Source organism: Phycodurus eques, chromosome 21 (assembly GCF_024500275.1).
Source record: "Phycodurus eques isolate BA_2022a chromosome 21, UOR_Pequ_1.1, whole genome shotgun sequence".
NCBI classification, from domain to species: Eukaryota; Metazoa; Chordata; class Actinopteri; order Syngnathiformes; family Syngnathidae; genus Phycodurus; species Phycodurus eques.
The window spans coordinates 11,122,536-11,144,154 of NC_084545.1; the positions used below are offsets into that span (position 1 = coordinate 11,122,536).

The 21,619-nt window shown below is 39.8% G+C and overlaps 1 protein-coding gene across 2 annotated transcripts in view; it reads left to right on the forward strand.

Moving 5' to 3' along the window:
* The first annotated feature begins 481 nt into the window (after positions 1 to 481).
* Positions 482 to 21,619, forward strand: part of abca4a (ATP-binding cassette, sub-family A (ABC1), member 4a) — a 36,245-nt gene continuing 15,107 nt past the window's right edge. For both annotated transcript variants that reach the window (XM_061665727.1, XM_061665728.1), the window contains exons 1-19: positions 482 to 646; positions 912 to 1,017; positions 2,167 to 2,260; positions 2,345 to 2,486; positions 2,650 to 2,789; positions 6,256 to 6,383; positions 6,537 to 6,734; positions 10,733 to 10,822; positions 11,491 to 11,725; positions 12,146 to 12,285; positions 14,683 to 14,799; positions 16,250 to 16,447; positions 17,983 to 18,188; positions 18,257 to 18,433; positions 18,520 to 18,742; positions 19,630 to 19,851; positions 19,944 to 20,148; positions 20,235 to 20,312; positions 20,589 to 20,771. In XM_061665727.1, coding sequence (XP_061521711.1) covers positions 952 to 1,017; positions 2,167 to 2,260; positions 2,345 to 2,486; positions 2,650 to 2,789; positions 6,256 to 6,383; positions 6,537 to 6,734; positions 10,733 to 10,822; positions 11,491 to 11,725; positions 12,146 to 12,285; positions 14,683 to 14,799; positions 16,250 to 16,447; positions 17,983 to 18,188; positions 18,257 to 18,433; positions 18,520 to 18,742; positions 19,630 to 19,851; positions 19,944 to 20,148; positions 20,235 to 20,312; positions 20,589 to 20,771 — 2,842 coding nt within the window. In that variant the 5' untranslated portion in view covers positions 482 to 646; positions 912 to 951. The remainder of the gene's footprint in view (positions 647 to 911; positions 1,018 to 2,166; positions 2,261 to 2,344; positions 2,487 to 2,649; positions 2,790 to 6,255; positions 6,384 to 6,536; positions 6,735 to 10,732; positions 10,823 to 11,490; positions 11,726 to 12,145; positions 12,286 to 14,682; positions 14,800 to 16,249; positions 16,448 to 17,982; positions 18,189 to 18,256; positions 18,434 to 18,519; positions 18,743 to 19,629; positions 19,852 to 19,943; positions 20,149 to 20,234; positions 20,313 to 20,588; positions 20,772 to 21,619) is intronic.

Here is a 21,619-nt window from a genome sequence, read left to right on the forward strand (position 1 = left end):
AGCATTTTGACAAATGTCAAATTTGGCGAATCTTGTCACATTGCTACATCAAGATGGTAAACAATTTGTTGCTATGTTCGCTGCAGCATGCCTTCCACTAATGGTGGTAAGGGCATCAGTGATATTTAGCTTCACCTTGTTAATGTCCTGTATGTTTGATACTTGACATCTAAGACAACCCCCAAGAAGTCCATGTGTGTGATACCTGGTGAATGAAGTAGCAAGCCATCAGTCTGGAAATGTTTTATCTTGCAACCCATGAATATACACAAATGCAATCATTAAAAACTTCATTAACCACTAAGTATATAGAATAAATCTGGTTGATATTTTACAATTGCTTTTGTAACACTTGTTTATTTTTTAATTTTAAAGAGACTGTACACCCTATACTGTATATAATTTTAGGCTGATTATAATAGTGGCAGGATTAGTTGACCACGTGGTTGGGTCATAACGGCCTCTACACATGGATGTGAGGTGTTGTCCGTCTACCCGCGCTGAGAAAGGAGATTAAATCAATCTTCTTAACTATTCACAAGGTCTACAAATTAGCTGTGTTAGCAATCCTGTAGCACACTGTGGAATATGTGGTGATATGTGGTGTTCAATAGAAATCAATCACCAGGGCAAGTTTTCGTCAAAGGTAGGTTATGCATTAAATTGCCCTTGCTTATTTTGGTGTGTCCGATCAGTAACATGTTAGAGTGGTTTCATGCACTTGACATGAAACGTCTGCTAAGTAGTAGTGCTGAAATCTCATTCATAGCTGCAATCGTTGATGTAATGTACTAGCCATAAGAAGTGTTTGGAGATAATTATTCACTCAAGTTTAACGGATATATGCACACGTGCCAGTTTGATATTTGTATTGTGTGTGAGATGCATTGGTTTTCCTTTGGTTGATGCAGGCTTGTCTGCTATTGCAAGCCCCTTTGAAACAGAGGAGCCATGGGGGCAGGAACGCAGGTCAGACTCCTGCTGTGGAAGAACTGGACCGTCCGTAGGAGGCAGCGGGTAAAATCCTTTCATCTATCATTTGCACACTGCCATTAATCAACTGAGCGTACTGGGAGCCTCCATTGTTTCCTGAAGATACAAGGGTGTCAGGGGTTTTGTCAGTAATAAGATCCTTCAGATATGCACAGTACATTGTGAATTTAACACTTAATACAACTATTCATTAGGGGTGTCTATTAAAATAAATGTTTTATCGGCATCTAAAATTAAAAAAAAAATCCTAACTCCTTAACCTTTTCTTGATTTTACTGTGCATTTTAACACTTTAACATATTTGCATCTAATATTGGCAACAATAAATGAGGAACATCATACAAACCTGCAAGACTATCAGGTGTCTATTTCAGAAAAGGCGTTTATTTATTCGAGTGGGCAATGCACCAACCTTATTGTACCAATAATGAATCTTTTCATCGTTCGAGAATTTCCGAGTTGTGTGTGGGCAAAAGAGGCACTTAAATTATTTAAGTGGGGGGAGCACAATGTTTTTCGGGGGCAATATTGGCCACTTGAAGGGCACTTTTGCCAGGTCCGAGAGCACTTTTTGCCGCACACACAGGGTACATAGGGTAAAAAATAGGGGGTGCCCTCGTGCCATCCCACCCGGTCACCCGCACCACAAAATAAATTACATTATAGTACATGATAAATAAAATTTTCTAAACTCTCTAAAAGCAGGTGTTGGTGATCATGTGCATATATTGATATGTATTATAGATTGAATTCACTTCCACCATCAACTTCAGCTCTACTGTTGCCATGTCTGCTGTGCAGGTGGCTGTTCTACTTTGACACATGATAGCAATAATAGATTCATTACAGTATAAGCATTTCGTAGCACCACTTGTTTTTTCAATGGAGGTTTTTATTTAAAATGGATGACACACCCAGAAAACAATCGGGTGTCAATTAAAGTGGTGGCCACCATGAAGGAAATACGGTATCCTTTCAAGGCGCTGTAATCGGTACAGGAATGATGTCAGAGCAATCTTATTGGATGCTTTGTAAGTGCTATGATCCTCCAGTGATGCCATAATGCAAATGCCTCATTTCTTTTCTGTCCTATTCCATGCACATGAAGTCGAATATTTTCCAGACAAACCATTAAACGCTAGTTTCTGTTTTGCACTTTCGCTTTTAAACTAGGTGCGTTTCTTCATGGAAATCATATGGCCTATTATTTTGTTCGTGGGGCTCGTGTGGCTACGACGAGTGAATCCACTTTACCGTCAGCACGGATGTAAGCAGAACTCTTATTCACAACACTGTCCTCTATGCACCGTTCTGTCTTGTATGTATGTTTACATTATCCAATCTTCCTCAGGCCACTTTCCCAACAAGGCCATGCCCTCTGCAGGGGTCTTACCATGGATCCAGGGAATCTTCTGTAATGCCAACAACCCTTGTTTCCAGTACCCCACCCGTGGTGAATCACCTGGCTTGGTGTCCAACTACAACAACTCAATGTGAGCTTTATCCTGACCTGTGTTCTGCACTTGTATCTAAACCCCAAACAAACAACCAGCGTTTTTAAAAAAAAAAAAAATAATAGCGCACAAAAGAAAAATCCATGCATCTACATAAATGAAATACATAATTATGACAGTGTGATGACCATTTGTTTCTCAGATTGGCTCGCTTCTACTCGGATGCCCAGGAGCTCCTTTTTAGTGATCCAAAGCTTTTACCCGTGGGACAACTTTGGACTGAAGTGAAAGCTATGAGTGACTTCATGGACACGTTGCGTACCCGTCCTGATAAAGTCTCAGGTCAGTTCTCCAGACTACCACTCACCCTTTGAAAGAAAAGTTAAAGAGGTTGCTCTGGTTTAGTTGCAAAAATCGATCTATAAAATTATGTATTCAGGATGACAACAGCTACAATTGCAAGTAATAATGGATATTTTATGAATGAATATTTAAAACATACAAGGTAGCTATTTGTGTATTTATGAAGTCGCGGACAGCCTATTTTAACATGTTAGTTACTCCAGCAAAATGTAAGGCCAACCCGCATATCTAAACACTGTAACAGGATTACTGTACATCACATGGCTTCGAGAAAGATGCGTAATGTAAGCTGCTTACTTTCGCCGATGGCCCAGTGTTTATTTGGTGGGAAAACGATTCACGTGGCCCAACCAGTGTCCTCAACTCATGAGGCACAATAAAGTTCCCATCTCCTGGGACACTTGGCCAACAATACTGTTTTCATATAAACATGTACGCTACATACTTCGCTGCCTGTATTTTTAGTCCAAATCTTAATGATGGGAGTGGGAAGAGGCTAAGGGCTATGCCTCTTGCGATGGTTATGTCAGACCACTCTCATGGCGTACCATTCAACAGACATAAAAGAAAATATGAGACCACATTCCAGCAGGAGTGCAGTTCCCATGAGCCCCGGGAGAGAACATTAGATCAGACCAGGAAGCAAGTTGTGTAAATGTATAGGACTCACTACACGGCATTAGGGAAGCACTGTGCACTAGTGTTTAGCACATCTGCCTCAGATGTTCTCCCAGTGCTTGTGTGGGTTTTCACCAGGTACTAGGGCCTCCTTCCACATCCCCAAAACATGCATTTTTGGTTAATTGAAGACTCTTAGCGACATGGTGAGCGACTGGTAAGCACATCTGCAAATGGTTGTTTGTTTGTATGTGCCCTGCGATTGGCTGGCGACCAGCTCAGGGTGTACCCCACCTCTCACCCAAAGATACCTGGGATAGGCTCCAGTACGCCGTGACCCTAGTGAGGATAAGCGGTACAGAAAATGAATGAATGAAGACTCTTAATTGTCCGTAGGTGTGAATTTGAGTGTGGAATTTGAATGTTTGTTTGTCTACAAACCCCAATTCCGATGAAGTTGGGACATTGGTTATCAAATAAAAACAAAATAAAATGATTTCCAAATCATTTACAACCTATATTCAGTTAAATACACTACAAAGACAAGATATTTAATATTCTGAACTGATGACCTTTGTGGTTTTTTTGCAAATATTCACTCATTTTGAATTTGATGCCTGCAACACTTTCCAGAAAAACTGGGAAAGGGGCATGTTCGCCACTGTGTTACATCATCTTTCCTTTTAACAACACTCAATAAGTGTTTAGGCACTGAGGACACTAATTGTTTAAGCTCTGTAGGTTGAAATCTTTCCAATTCTTGCTTTATTTGCAACTTCAGTTGCTCAACAGTCCAGGGTCTTTGTTGTTTTATTTTGCGCTTCATAATGTGCAACACTTTTTCAATGGGAGACAGGTCCGGACTGCTGGCAGGCCAGTCTAGTACTCACACTCATTTACTATGAAGCCATGCTGTTGTAATACATGCAGAATGTGGCTTGGCATATTCCTGCTGAAATAAGCAGGAATGTCCCTGAAAAAGATGTTGCTTGGATGGCAGCATATGTTGCTCCAAAACGTGTATGTACCTTTCAGCATTAATAGTGCCTACACAGATGTGCAACTTACCCATGCCATGGCCACTAACATGCCCCCATACCATCACAGATGCCAGCTTTTGAACTTTGCTCTCATGCCAATCCAGATGGTCCATTTCTTCTTTGACACGGAGGACATGACGTCCATGATTTCCAAAAGCAACTCATCAGACTACAGCACACTTTTCCACTTTTCATCAGTCAATCTCAGATAAGGTTGGGCCCAGAGAAGCTGACGGCATTTCTGGAAGTTGTTCATATATGGCTTTCCCTTTGCATGGTAGAGTTTGAACTAGTATTTGTAGATGTAGCGACAAACTGTGTTAACTGACAATGGTTTTCTTAAGTGTTCCTAAGCCCATGTGACAATATCCATTATTCAATGACAAACCATATAGAAAATGCTTGGATGGATCCCAGAATCATAGCTACAAATCTGATGTTGACTTGGAGCGGCCATGTAAGCCTATCTATAGGGTGTGATTGCAGGTTCACTGTCTTGCGTGTAAGGGCACTAGACGGCACAGAGGAGACGGGGTTTGAAAAGCAAAGTGTGACATTAGGTGGACGACCCGCTCTTACCTCATGAGCCGCAGCCGTCCCCGTGGAGGCAGCTTCTTCCCCAAACAGGTTAATCTAGGTTTGAACTTGGATTGAGAGCATAGCAGCACTTGGTTCAATGGGAGAACAGATTTAAGCAAAGATGGACAGGCCACTGGAAGTAATGACAGTGTAGCCTAACGTGGGAGGGTCTTTTGTGAGAAACATGTTTCAGAATTAAAGTTTATACCTTGTGAAAATGAGGTTTCACAAAAATATACTGGCAAACTCTAGGGTTACAAATGGGTGGTAAACGTTCAATAAATTTCCTTGTGAAGTTGATCAGGGCAATTTTGGAAATATTCCAAATTGGAAACTTTGCATGGAATAATGGGAATTAACTGGGAATTGAGGGTAGTTTAATGGAAAGGTATCATATTAAAGTATGAACATGAACATTTTTGTTTTGTCTTGAGCAGACATCCGTGCAAAATGAATAGCTCTCTTTGCCCTTAATTGCTCCAAATTTCATTCAAGTAGTGGCGTATCTAAAGCTTGCTCATACCTTAAATGTTTGCACGTAACACAAAGCAAAAAATTGACCAAGCGATGGCTCGTAACTCTGAAGACGCGTACGTTGGTCCGGGGGTGTAGTTGAGAGTGGGAACGATTAGACATGTCCCCCTTCTTCCTTATCTGTCCCCTGTGTGGGGTTCAGAAGATTTTCAGATTTCAAATTAGGCCCCAGTAAATTTGGTAATGACTGCATTAGTGTTTGATTCAAAACATTTAAGAAAATGGGCAAAAATGGATGGATGGATGTTGATCAGAGTTCAGCCTAAACAGGTGCATGAATGTCTTGTTTTGCTTAAAACACAAAGACAATTTGTCTGCTTTAATGGAGGACTGAGGGAATCAGAAAGTATTCACATTTGAGAGACAGAAAACATGATTTAGACATTTCAAAATAATATAACTATTTTTATTTGTTTTATTGTTTGAAACCTTTTCATTTTCTTTCTATTTTGTGTGCCATAAGCTTGCTGTCAAGAATGGTATTTTACAGAATTTTTGTGTTCAGTGTTTCCTGTTAATTTCCATAAATTCTCAAGAACTCCCATGAAAGGTTTGCAACTTTAAAAATTCCGTATATTTGCAAACCTAGTAAACAAACACTCAATGGTCGATACATGCATATGAAACATAAAACATTATATCCCCCCCGCCCGCCCCCCACCCCTTCCTCACAGGCAGAGGACTACAGGTTGAGACAATCCTGAAGGATGATGAGACTCTGACGTCATACCTTCTGAGAGATGTTCCACTCACCGAATCTGTGGTCAATCACCTTGTCAGTGCCCAAATCAGGCCCGAACAGGTTATTACGCATGATCATTACATTACACAAGTTGGTTAAAATGGGCATGGTAGCTATAGAATCAATGCTGGTTAAACCATCGTTAAACCTAACATTACAGTATAGTAACAATCATTAATTTGAATCATTTACCAACCTGTCCCCTTTTTCTAGTTTGCTTTTGGTGCTCCAAACATTCATTTAAAGGACATCGCCTGCAGCTTGAACCTGTTAGAGCGATTCCTCATTTTCCCGAGCCACAGGGGACTACTCGCCGTCCACAACGCTATGTGTATCCTCACCGTTCAGCGGCTGCAGATCATCGAGGACAAGTTCTATGCCAACATCGACTTTTTCAAGCTCTTCCGAGTGGTCAGTCCAGCTTTTAATGTTGTTGTGTTTTTTTTTTTTTTTTGGGGGGGGGGGTTAACCCACCAGCCACTTCATTGAGTATGCATTAGGTAGGGCACTTCAGAGGATGGAAAAATGCTGATGTCACCTAGGACCAACACCCTAATCCTGTGAGGACACATTTTGATATAAGTAGAGTTCCATTCGTAATATAGTTTAAATAACACTGGCTAGCACTGATTTTGAATTCCCTTGGCAGATTAGACAAGGCATCACATGGACGCTGAAATCTCATTTGACAAGAACTATAACATCTACATGTACTGGAAGTAGGCGGCACGGTGGACGACTGGTTAGAGCGTCAGCCTCACAGTTCTGAGGACCAGGGTTCAATCCCCGGCCCCACCTGTGTGGAGTTTGCATGTTCTCCCCGTGCCTGCGTGGGTTTTCTCCGGGCACTCCGGTTTCCTCCCACATCCCAAAAACATGCATTAATTGGAGACTCTAAATTACCCGTAGGTGTGACTGTGCGTGCGAATGGTTGTTTGTTTGTTTGTATGTGCCCTTCCGATTGGCTGGCAACCAGTTCAGGGCGTACCCCGCCTCCTGCCCGATGACAGCGGGGATAGGCTCCAGCACGCCCGCGACCCTAGTGAGGAGAAGCGGCTCAGAAAATGGATGGATGGATGTACTGGAAGTAGTGCAGCCAAGACAAACGCTATGTAGAGAACAGATTGTTGTTGTTTTTAACATAAGTTCATGGATCAAATATAATTGAGGTTGGAAATGTAAATCATTGGTTCTGATCATGTTTAGGCCAACAGAGTAGGCCTTGCTGGCCCTAACCATTCACCAATGATGGGTATATTTCGTTTCTCGTCCGAAGTCAGCTTGCCTGCAACCCTATTGAGAACGAGCAGAAAAGAATGCGCATGAATGGATTGATGCAGGTGTACGTAATGAAGTGGCCACTTCGGACCTTATGAAATAATTGCCAATCTTTCCTTAACCATATCCACCAATTAAGACACAACTTAACACATTTTTGTATTGTTGTTATTTTTTTGTGAATTTGTAAGGAATTGGAGACAGCTCAAGTGTAATGTGCTATTCATAACCAAGCTTGATGCCTATAACCAAGCCTCAAACCAACTGTTGTGTGAGAGCTTATATAACCATCATCATTAATAATTGAATTTAATAAACCAACAGCGGTGTTTGTCAGAGCCTATGAATAGAGAGAGACCTCATTAGGTAGGCTGTGCTGAGATGAACCCCATCTGAGTTGGTGCCTTTGCAAAAATGTCCAAGCACTTTCTGAACAAAAGAAAAAAAAAAAATAAATAGACTGGTTGAAAAAAAAGATCACACCCAACGTAAGTGAAACTAATTACCTGATTACTAATGTGATGCAGTCATCTGACCGTTTTACTTTAAGGTGAGCTGGGACAGCATGTGTACTTCCAACTTGAATGAGGTTATGTTTTCATTGCATTGTTAATCTGTCAGAGGGATAAAACAAAAGGTAAACTAGTACTAAAGTACTAAACGAGTATGCAGAGGTTCAGTCATGGGTAAAAAAAAAAAATGATTTTTTTTGGTGTCGAGACATTATTTTCCTCTAGTGAATAATGCATTAATCTTGCAGAAACAATTTAAACACAAGCAGGAAATGGGTCAGTCATTTTTTGTTTCTTCTTCACTGTTAATCAAGGGATGTGTTAAACATATAGGTCACACAAAGCAGTAGTCAATGGCACGGCACTGTATTTTGAGTGTTGTATCAAATTCCGTCAAATTGCATTGTTACTGAAAGAATTGTGTCACATCTGCAGTTTCTTTATACCTATAGTAAATGTATCACGTGGATGTACTGTACTGTACTATTACCCATGAAGGTATACAGTATACTGTAATACCTAGACAAATTATTTTGGTAGTTTATGTGACACTGAAAATGTTTAAACTATGCCTTCCTGTAAAAATAAAGGATGTCTTTTGGTCATTCAGTGTGGGCTAGGGTGAACCGATTCGTAAACTATTCGACTTCACTACTCCGCATTGACGTCTAAAGCTTGGAGTTGACTAATCTTCTGAATGACCAATTTACAGAGGATCTTTGACCCGCCCATCTGCTTCTGTCGTTGGACTATACTGCTCGGTGGAGCAGCAAAATGTCCAGCCAACAAGGCAACACAGTCTTTATACTATACATGTTATGTATTTTTAATTATTTGTTACTATGCTGGTGCATCAAAATATGTCTTAATTCGAAGTTGGTCCATGGCACAAAAAGGTTGAAGAATGTCGTACTGTGCTAAAAAAAAAAATCAATGACCTCATCGATTAATCGACTTTGACTTGAGTGTCATCACATTATAGTCGACTGCAAAAAAACTTCAGTCATTCAAGCCCTAGTGTGCACTAAAACAACCCTGGCGGAACGCAATGATCTTCCAATTTTATTTATAGAGCGCTTAAAAAACAACAACACAGTTAACTGAAGTGTTTAACACAGCATAACATAAAGAAAATAAAACCACAGTAAGGAACAATACATCTAAAAAAAATAAAAATTATTTGCATGACTTAACATCTCAAAGTGAGTCTGAGAGAGAACTGGTTTAGCTTTTGCTAGTTGACACTGTTGAAAAAAGCTTGATTTGACAAATGAGCTAATCTAAGCATCGAGTTTTAGATCAGTATCCGGTCTCACGACTACCTGTAAACTGGTTACTGAAGGTTTCAAGTATTGCCATCTTGTAGCATTTGTTTGCAGGAGCTCACAGAACTCCAAGCATGTATGCAAAATATAGGAGTTGGATTTCTCCTCTGGGGATAAATAGATGATTATTTTATCTTGAAATATAAGCCTTTAATATTTGTTAGTTGATTTCTGTCTGTAGTTAACCTCAAACATAACAATATTTTTCATGAAGCGTATAATGCTTTAAGCAGGCCAGAAATGACTGGGACACAAAAGTGTGTTGTCGCTGAGCCAACATACCGCAGGTATTAGTTCGGCATGTGGTACAGAACCCGTGAGACGTCATTAGCAGAGCTGCCGAACTTGCCCTCTTTCTGCAATTAGTTAGGAGACACAACACTCCTCAACTTAATGATTAAAGGCCGTGGCTAGTAAACAAAGGCTGTGGCCGCTGACAAAAGGCGACCAGGGCTCCTCATCCACAGTCAACATTTAAGCAAAACAGCAAGCATGCCTCTTTCGTCATTTCACAATCTGTTAACTACTTTATTGCTTTGAGTTTACGCACACACGCTGAGAAAGAGAGATATGTCATAAAGGAAGGCTGTCTCCTCTGGTCTTTGTCTTGGCCTCGTCCTGCTTCCTGTTCCTTCAGCCTATTGTGTGCCAGATCTCAAGCATGTTGTTCCCAAACTTGGGGGTCAGGAACCAAAACGGATCCTGGCTCAGTTTTTAGAGTAAATGCGGTAAACTATTAAGTATTACGAGTGACCATTTGATTTAGCAAAGTTTTTTTTTTTAAATATTTTGTTTTTAATTTTTTTCTTCTCGTATGTAATAAATCCATGTCTGTTGTGTTCTTTAAAAACAACAACAAAAATTGTTTATATGCAAGTATGTTTACGTACTGGAAAGGAACCAAATTTCTCATTTAGGAATCTGATTTGAATGATTTTGAGCTGAAAAAAGATTTGGAAACCCTGATCAAAGCAAAGCAGTGAATTAACAGAAAATGTGTGTTCTGTCCCCTATTTTCCAAATTTGCTCAACCCATGAAATGTGTGTAGTACATTGCAAGATTTTTTTTTTTCTCAACTGTTTCAATCAGTTTCTCTTTTATATCATTACCTTTCATTACCTGACTTCCATCCATCCATTTTCTTTATGCTAAGAGAAATTAGTGTGGTGTTTGTCATCCATTTCAACTCATCTTTAAGATATAGTTACTTGCCCTATAAGGTTTTAAGGATGATACTGTATAATATTTTAATTATGTCTAACAATATAATTTTGTTGGTGTCTTGTCCTCAAGCTTCCTCGAATTTTGGACAGTAACTCAGAAGGCATGAACATTCACTTTTGGGTCCAGGCGGTGTCCGCCGCTTCGGACAAACTGCAAGAGGTAATAACTCACTCGTGCATTCCTGTCGCGCTCTATTCAGAAGTTCACAGCATGCTATTTTTAGTGAGGCAGGAAACAGTTGCTTCCTTTTTCCAGAGTTTTTACGCAAACACAGACGTGGCGGGGGGGAGTGGGGGCTTGGTTGTCACTTAGTGACTATTAAGAAGGTTAAATCAAGATCGGGCTCCTTTGCCTCCAAAACACAAACATCATTAGCATCATAATACTAATGCAAAGAGCGCTGCGGAAACGGGTGACACCTCTACCCATGAACAAGAAGTTAATAGGCAAAATGTCTTTTTGTGGCTTTTTTGGTTGTCTTGACTATACCGATTGATTACTTTATGGTCCACTCAGGAATCATCGTTAACTCAGCCATTATTCAGCGAAATAACTACTAGTACCAGCAAATGTGTGTTTAAACCACATTTCAAATTATTTGTCATAAATGTAGTTTGTTTAATACACTTTACAATGTACAAAAACATGGAAATGCCAGTTTTCTGCAAGGAATAAAATGTCGATCATGTATTTTATACATATTTGGTTTGCACGCAGGTGTTCCACATGAACATGTTTTATTTATGTATATTCATATCAAGTTACACATTTCTATCTACAGTATTTTGGAACGTGCCTTATTCTCCTTTTTCCGACGCTCCTGGCAGTTGTTCCAGCGAAGCAGCAGCCGGGAGCTCTTCCAGGTCATGACTCCTCTCTTCCAGAGCGATCTGTCCTTCAGGCAGGTGATGGCTGCCGCTTCCAGCCTCGTGTGCGGCTACACTGAGGGGGCTTTCTCCAGAGTGGCCTCCTTTAACTGGTACGAGGACAACAACTACAAAGCTTTTCTTGGCATCAGCAGTGGCAGAAGACAGGGCCAGCATACTTATGACAACAGCACCAGTGAGTAGAACGTGAAAATCTGGAATCCTTTGACTGGTTCACTGTGCTGCCATCATAGATTAAATGTTGTTCAAAAGACAGTTAAGAGTTTCATTTGAACTGGTCTTTTGCGCTTCTCAGCCTTCACGGTCCATGTACGACTTTATAAAAAACTGCAACATGGCAGGTGGGATACTTTGTGGTTGTCCACGACCATACATTTGTAGTTCCCTTTATTTTGTTGCTTATTTAAAAATATTCCTATAATGGATTGTAAAGCTGTCATACTCAGTGAAGAAAGTGGAACAAAAAATCCGCCTTCGTCTTGTTCTCTTATTGGAAAGATTACTTGCATGCATTGCGTGAACAGTAAGATTGACACCTCGTTTTATCATCGCATTGGAATGCATGGATCATATAATGTTCACTTTTTCCCTCCAGCTCCTTTTTGCAATAATATGATGAATGAACTGGAATCCAACCCTGCCACCAGGATCGTGTGGCACTCCCTGAAGCCCATGTTGATGGGAAAGATCCTGTATGCCCCCGACTCACCTGCTGTCAGAATGATCGTAAGAAATGTAAGTAGCTTTGGCCATAAAGTGTTGTTTAGTGTTTCCTGTAATAATACAAGCACATGAACCAAGCGTAAAGATAAAATGTATATATATTTTTTGTTTTTTTTCTTTCCACTACTTGACTACCTTCTTTGATTTTCTGTAAAGCAGACAAAGCACGCTGCAGGGAACAATGCCTTCCCCCCCCCCTCAAAAGGGATCAGTTTTCCTCATGTCATGTCCCAGCCTTTGTATCTAGATGTATATACTTGTTGGTCAAAACCCCTCAGGGGGCTGGCAGTGGTCATGGATGGCTTGGTCGCAATGGAGGAACACAAGCCGATCGGCCGCGGTGACTATGACACAGTCTACTGGCGCCATGGCTTTTCTAGTGTTATGCAAGCATTGCAGTTTGCTCTGAAAAACATGTGATCACACATGCTGACCTTTATTGTCCCCCTTTTTTTTTTACTTGGACCAAAAACCTTAGTCAAGCCAATTTGTTTTTATTATACATTAGAGAATCCAACTCACGAATGCAAAGAAATGTGCATACGCTTACCTAGCAGTGCTGTAATAATTAATTAGTCGTTTAATTGATGTTGAGGATTTTTTGGATTTGTGTGAAATTGATTTTTTATGTAGTGTGTCTTGAAGCAATTGAGTCCACTATTTGCTTGAAACCAGCAGAGGCACTGTTTTTTTTCAGTCTCAACATGCAGTTTGTGATCGGCAGACCATTATTACATGACATTTACTGGTTTATTGTCAAAACTATTACTTCAAAGAGATTAATCTTGAAATGAAAATGAAAACACACTTTCCTTAATGTATCTAAAATTAAATTTAAAATATATTTAAGAAGACCATTCATTTTCAATGAAGGTAAAGCAGTTAAATGCCCAGCTCTACTCTTAAATCTTTGTATGGCAATGATTTAATACCCTACCTACATGGTAATTAAAATATCCTAAAACTAATTGTGGGGCATTAGAAGACGCAGGTTGCATAAGCATGGAACAGTCTTTTTTTTTTTTTTCTTGCCTCTTACTGTGGTCTCATTTTTTTACGTCAGAAAAACCTTTTTTAATAATTTTACATAATATATTTTATTATAGATTTTTACACTATCATTATTTTCTTCTTAGCTCATTGTCTGGGAGAGTAATAAAAAATGGAAGTGTCTAAATAGTGCACCAGGGTATTTTGAGCACAAATGTAACCAAATATGGTTCCTTACCAGGGTTAATGTGATTCTGGTGTTTTTGTGCTCAACAGATTCAGGAGGGAATAGAAGCTAATCTCAAAGGATATTGGAACACAAAAAAAATACAAAGGACTTTGAATATTGGCAAGAAATCCCTGTCCAAACTGTTATGCAGCAACTTAACAAATACAACCGAAGAATAGATTCCTCTTACATAAATGCTATAACAGAGGAATTTATTTTAAAGTTGCATTATATCAGTAGATTTCCCTCATTGGATGAACTAGAACATGCTCATTTGTCTTAGCATCAACTATCATACAGTTAGGCAATGGCGTACCTGTACAGTTTATCTACTGAATGTGCTGAATAGGAATGTTGGATGTCAATCACAGAACAGCACTGTGTGATGTCAATGACTTAATGTGTTTACCACACCCTAACATGAAAGCAAATATGCATTTACTTCTGAGTTGGGAGAAGTGAACATGCAATAAGGCCACACTTTGTTGCAATATTAGATTTAACTCCATGCAACGTAAGGAAAGATCCATACTCATTGTTGGTTGTATCAATAAGTGACCTACTCCGTCTCCTGCTTTTGCCTGCTGCTTTAAACTACCTCGGTCGGGAATGAGGAAGCACTCACTTGTGGGAACCTGACTAAGATTCCCTAGTCTGGGTGAATGCATTGGACCAACGGCCTCCATTGTCACCCTGGCTCCATTGTTCCTATTGTCACCCAAAATCAGACACATAGAAGAGGAAGGCATTTAATTGGGTGTACTCTTGAGCATGTTCACCCCCCCTCTGGAGATGACTGAATGCTAAAATAGCAAGAGGCGTTTGCTGTTCTCACACAGACACACACACACAAAGCACTGTAGTTACACACAGGGTTTTAACGATAAGCTTGCGGTAAATATTTGACATTTTGGCACAGGTTGTGTTTGTCGCACACTTGCTGGTTATCTGAAGCGCATGGTTCACAGAAATTCTTTGTGTGAGAATGTGCGTGTTGTCTTTGCAAAGCCTGTTTGGGGAGAGTGTTTGGTGTGGGAATGTTATGTAGCAGAAGCTTAAGAGGACAGCATGCAAGTACAGCAGTGTTGTACTGACACGTGTAGAATATGTAATATATGTTTCCATGTGAGTACTCCTGTTGCAAAATGCATGTATTTTATGCTTGATACATTCTCACATCTCTCTTGTAGGCCAACAGTACATTTGAAGAGCTTCAAAGGCTGAAGACGATGGGGAAGGCTTGGGAGGAAGTGGCTCCACAGATTTGGGCTTTCTTCCAAGATGGAGTGCAAGTCAAAATGATACGGGTATGGCAATAATACATCGTCATGACAATTCTCAAAATTCTGTGACAGTCACCTGACATCCAGTGCCAGCCATGACCAAAATAATCATGCGATTTTCCTTAATGTCTAAGGCATTCCAGTCTGAAAAGCCAAACCATATCTTGACAAAATATCTGTTTTGTGACTAAAAAATACTGGGATTTTTCCATAACATATTAAAGGTGAACTTATAGACAGAAAAGCAGTGATACAACAATAATGGGTGGATTATCCCAAATACCCCAGGGGAGATACTTGAATGGTATGTCGTGGTTGCTATGATATTATGTGATGTATTAACCAGTGTTCTGTCAAGATATTAAAAGTGAAACATCTAAAATCAAATACAATTGGGATTGTTAATATTTGAATTTTGATCAAAAGTTTCAGGATGTCACTAAAGTTTGGAAAATTCAGTCTGAATCATCATCATGCATGACATCACATTAAAATATCCTGAGATGTCGGCCAGTCCCACAAAAGGTTATCATATCTAAGTTTAGTAAGCATAAACATTAAATCCAAAAAGAAGTTTCACATTTTAGCTTTGCTGTGTTTCTTTGTGTTGTGTGATGCCACCAGAGAAAGATACCAGTAATCGCAAAAAGAAAAGAAAAAGTAGGGTTGTATTTTTACATTTCACTCTTAACATCAAATTATAATTTATGACAAATTAACTTGTAGCTGCACTGGCAGGACTGATATAAGAATGTTCAAATGTTACTTTTTAGATATAATCCACAACCTTTTTGATACAAAAAAAGTCATTATCACCGAAGATACTACTAGAGGAGATGACACAATGCTAATTAAGCCATTCAACTCGTTTGCATTTAGTCAATGCCCTCTACATTTCCCGCGCCGGCCCGGTTGGTGGTGAACTACAAATGACGGCACTCAAATGATGGCACAGAAAACTCCTTCAAAAAAAATAAAAAATAAATCAAAGTTGTATAATCACATATAAGGGGCATAACATGCATTGCCTACGTCGTATTGAAGCCACTTTTGTTGTAATGCAGAGTTTAGGGGGGCGCCAAAAGTTACATAATATAGCTTTAAAAATGCAAGAGATTATTTCCATTATTTTCAATGTGAAAAACTTTCATCATTTAAGCAAACTAGAGGTTAGCCAATGTCCTGGAACTCATTGTGTTTGAACTTATATTAGACTATTTAGTGCAATATTCAAGTCCAATTTGTATTTTTTATAATTATTATTTTTTTTTAAATAGAATAGTGTCTCGCCCAACGTCAAGAGGGATAGGATCCAGCTCACCCACAACTCTAATTAGAACGTGTGATATCAAAAATTGATGAATGGAATACTAGCAAAGCAGTCCTAACAAAAATAAACAGTTAAAAAAAAAAAACTGTAACTTAATGATTAATTTATTATCTTTCAATTGTCGGGGTTCCTTTTTTGTTTCAGGACACTTTCCGGAATCCGTCAGTGATGGATTTTATTGACCGGAGTCTTGAGGAGGCTCCGTTCTCCACCAAACACATCCTCAACTTCCTACACAACAGTCAGCCAGAGGACCGGCTTGACAGCATGCCTGATTTTGATTGGCGGGATGTTTTCAACCTCACTGACCGTGTCATTCGGATGCTCAATCAATATGGAGATGTGAGTGCACTGTGAAATATTTTTTGTACTGTAGCCTGGAAACTTTTGTTGCATCTGTGATTTTAGCCTATCTGGATGTAAAAAAAAAAAAAAAAAAAAAAAAAAAGCTACATTTAAAAACTTAAAGGGATGTGTGGGTTAAGCAAGATTTCCAGATTAAAATAATGGGTGCCCACCCACCTATTTGAACTCTTGACACTTCAATTCACCTGAACTGTCACCTTCTTGGAGTGGTCCATTCATCTAATAATCCAAGGGAACACAGGCCTTGTCACTTGTTGATTTCATTAGCCTGCTTGAAAGACCACTGTTGTGGTCCATCTTTGACATGACGTGAGCGTTTGGATAAGTTGTCTTTTGGTTTGGCAATTTGTCCTCCAACTACAAGACTTGGCAATCCCCAGGTGGGATCAGAGCCAGACTAACAGACGAGATGTCGACTCTCTTCTGTTTACTGCCGGTGGAGTGGAAGCCTTTCAAAAACAATAAAACAAAGCTTCACAGACCTTCACTGGTGAGGGCCCTCCATAGCTAAATGGGCCGATATATTTAAAACACAGTCTAAATCAGCCCCTTTCCCCCAAAAGGGCTTATCGGGATGAGGGGGTCTATCCCACTGGGGGGTGACATGGGGGGCACGGTTGGGTGGATGGCTGGTGCTCTTTGTTTTTGTCCAAGTTAAAGCTTACAGCACTTGAGTGTGACAGGGAGAGTGGGAACGCCTCAGGCTGATTAGACACAGCTGTCACTTCGCCCGCCATCTTTTATAGAGCAACTACAATGACTGTGGGTTTGAAGGCTGAGTGGTTGGCTGGCTGCACGTTGGTGGCACGCATGCGAATCACGCTACACACTGGTCCTGTAGTATTGATGAGGAGGATACTTTGACAGATTTAAGGACAGTGTTTGGAATGGGAATTACTTGTTGCACACGTTCCATGGATATGGAACTTTGTATATGGTGTGAATTGACAGTGTGTCCTTCGTTGTCAGCAAATTGCATGGGTGTGGTATATGAGTTTTTTCTGTTTGCACGGCATACCACCGCCCGCCAGGTATCGTGCCAATACACGCCTTATTTCAAGGTATCGGGTAATACTGACTGCCAATACCAGCATACTTAAGGCAAAAAAAAATCTGACGTAGAGAAAGTCTTCTTCACCAGTAGTTAGCACTACACTGCAAGAGTTTGACACACTGGCGAATCATCGTTTGTCAGAAGGAAAGAAAGGTCTTTGTTCACAATTACTGTACATGTTATTGTGTTAATTGAAATTTTATGTATCAAAAGCACTTGTGGTATTGGTACTCGATATCAGTATTGGTGAATACTTGAGAGAATACTGGTATTAGGTCTGAACAAATTCCCTAGTGTGTGTTTATGTATGCATATATATATATATATATATATATATATAGTCAGTATTTATGACAACAATGAAATGATGCTTGTCTGTTGTTGCTACCTTGTAAGATAGGACTTTTCCCTTTGTCTTATCCAATTGTCTGCCTCTTTCTCATCCCCTCTCCTCCAGTGTGTAATCCTGGATAAATTTGTGGTCCTACCTAACGAGGACACCGTAACCTATCGGGCCTTGGACCTGCTCGAGGATGGCAAGTTTTGGGCAGGTCTCATCTTTGCTGATATGCACCCTTGGACCGCAAAAGTCCCACCTCATGTAAAGTTCAAGATTCGTATGGATATTGATGCTGTGGAGCGTACCAATAAAGTCAAAGATAGGTTAGAGTGAAGGTCATAAATTGCTTTTATTTATCGTTTTAGAGGGTAATAACATGTATCTCTGTCAGGTATTGGGATCCGGGCCCCAGAGCAGATCCTATGGATGACCTGCGCTATGTTTGGGGGGGATTTGCTTATCTTCAGGACATAATAGAACATGGGATCATTCGGACTCAGACGGGGAAAGAGTGGCCGTTGGGTGTTTACCTGCAACAGATGCCCTACCCTTGTTATGTGGATGATCTGTTAGTGGAAATCACGCACACACACACCCACATTCACCACACAACTTTTTTGGTCTTATTGTTCATCTAATTTTTCATTTGTCCAGCTTCATGCTCACACTGAACCGCTGCTTTCCCATCTTCATGGTTCTGGCTTGGGTCTACTCTGTGTCCATGATAGTCAAAAGTATTGTTCTGGAAAAGGAACTCCGTCTCAAGGAGACGCTCAAGGTGATGGGGGTCTCGAATGGTGTCATCTGGTCCACTTGGTTTATTGACAGCTTCCTCGTGATGGGTACCAGCACTGCTCTTCTTACAGTCATCATCATGGTGAGGAAGCCAAGTCTCCCAAGTTCAGGTTTTGGCTTGATCACAAGTTATCATCATGTTAACTTCCCCTGGATATAATGGCAGGTGACAAATGAGAGCTTTTCACACTATGGTTGTCACCTCTTATCACTTCCTTAATGACTCACTAAGAGTGGCACAGTGGTTCTTTACGTACTATACAAATCATTAACAAAATTAGAGTGAATACCATGACATCATGGGAATTATGTCAACACCTGTGCAGGAATTGGATTGCTAATGATTAACGTTTGTGCCCAGTAAAAATTTGACGTAATTCTCATAGTGAAACAAGACTACACCTCGTGTTCTGTAGGGACCTCTAGTGGCATTATTCTGTAAAACAGTATTATATACCAAGCTATCTCATTTCATGAAAAAAATAAATAATAATAATAAATCAGTATGCTCTCCTGCTAATTGCATCCCATTGAGGGAATACATTGGAGTCATTTTGTGTGCAATACACAGCTCACAGTCATTTTGTTTTTTGGGAAGTGCGAGATCATATTCAAATTTTCTGTTTTTAGCTCCATTTCAGATCTTAGCATGTGCCAGAGTTTCTTTCCCTGTCTCATGTCATTGTAAAGAAAATAAACTGTTTAATTTCAGCTGTTTTTTGTGTTTTTTTTTTTTTTTAATTTATTATGGAACCTGATGTTCAAGCCACCATTTTTAGTACATTTAAAAATGGAGGGTGTCTGTTGAGGTACAATACGGTCATCAATTACACTTTTCTTGTCACAGGTTGTTGTCAGTGTCAGGGATCATGTTAATTGACCCATACATGTAAAATAGGCTGTGTACATTACATCATGAACTACAAATTTGAGTAACATCACTTGCTTGTTTCTGACTCCCACTTGCAGGGAGGGAGTGTACTGAACTACAGCAACCCCCTCATCCTCTTCCTCTTTCTGCTCACCTTCACCACGGCCACCATCATGCAATGCTTCCTCCTCAGCGTCTTCTTCAACCAGGCCAACTTGGCAGCAGCCTGCTGTGGAATCATTTATTTCGCCTTGTATCTTCCGCACCTCTTCTGCTTCGCTTGGCAAGATCGCATCACCAAAGACATGAAGATCCTGGTGGTATGCGGAACATCTGAATGCCTCCAAATTCACTGAATATTTAAACAGTTATATTTATGTGCACTTAATGGACTGAATATCTTGTCCCTCAGAGTCTGATGTCCCAAGTTGCTTTTGGTTTTGGGACAGAGTACCTATCCCGTTATGAGGAGCAAGGTCAGGGTCTGCAGTGGGACAACATCCAGACCAGTCCTCTGGAGGGGGACGAGTTCTCATTCCTCACCTCTATCTGCATGATGGGCCTGGACACTGTCCTATATGCTGTACTTGCCTGGTACCTTGACAACATCTTCCCTGGTCAGTTTGCTAGATAGATATTTGGGCTCGAATATAAAGAAGTGTGCATATACAGTACATAAAATGTATTGCTGTTTACAACACAGGTCAGTATGGAATTGGCAGACCAGTTTATTTCCCCTTCATGCCCTGTTATTGGCTCAACACTGTCACTCCAGCTTCAGGTTGGCCTTTACCCACTCAAGCATTTCCACTTATGCAGTTCCTTATCGATGATAAAGTATACTGTATAGAAAACAGAAGTGGATACACTTTTTAATCATCCAATAATGGGTTGAGCAAATTCCTCACCTCCCCCCGAATTGTAATTGTCTGCTTCCCTTTAAAATTTAGCAGAAATACCCAGACACAGACAAAATTAAGCAGAAATACACAGACATAATCAAGACTATTAAATGTGCTATTGATCAATTAATTTTTTTCCCCCTCTTTATCCTTAGACAACAAGAAACATGAGCTGTCCAAAAAAGGCTTTGATAACCTAGCATTCAAGGACCAACGGGGCCCACAGAAAAAAGAGGAACAGGAAAACCAGGACAATCAAAAAAATGCAGGAACAACTAGCACATATGAACAAGAAGACCAGAGAGATGCGGCGGGGCCGGAGAACCAGGAGACAAATGGTATCATTTTTGTATTTTTTTTTTGGACTTATTTGCCATGTAGAGTCCCTAAAATGTGTGCAGAAGTGCTGTTATGCATTGCCTTGTCTTAACAAGCATCAATAGTTCTGCTTATCATATCATAGTACTAATATAAAAACATTATTTTGTTCCCTTCTCTGTCATATTACGTTTCTTCTCACAATCAGATTAATGGATCAGAATTTATCCTTGGGGTAGAATATTTGCACTTGCTGCCACATCTGGACTGACTTTGGTAGTTTCTCACTTCCATGAGCAAGTTAATGAATTATGGATTTTTTTCTCTATATTCCAATCACCTGTAGTCACGCCCATAAAAAGACTTGATGAAATGATGTAATTGCATTAGTTCAATGCCAAGTATGGGCTTATGAAATAAACTAAATGTGTGTGTGTGTATATATATATATATATATATATATATATATATATATATATATATAAATAAAAAAAATTTAGACGCATGAAAACATTCTCATGCTGGATGCCCAACCAACAGGTAGTGTTGTAAAGCCAATTTAGCCAATCAGAAGCCTGAAGACAGTCATTTCTGGAAATCATAACAAAACAATGCAATGGAGGTTTATTTTAAATATAAGACTTTATATTAAAAACCAGTAAACAAATGAAATCAAATGTTAAAAAGAAAATCTTCACCAAGCTAGTTTTCAAATATGTCCAATGACATTGCATGTAGAAGAATGGGCAAAATGCATAGAGGTCCAGTGTTTGTGTGATTCTGTAAACTGAAGATTGGAAAACATACTAACTTTGGGATACATATTTCCATTTCAAAATCTGCACTAACCTGACATTTCTGGTGTTAG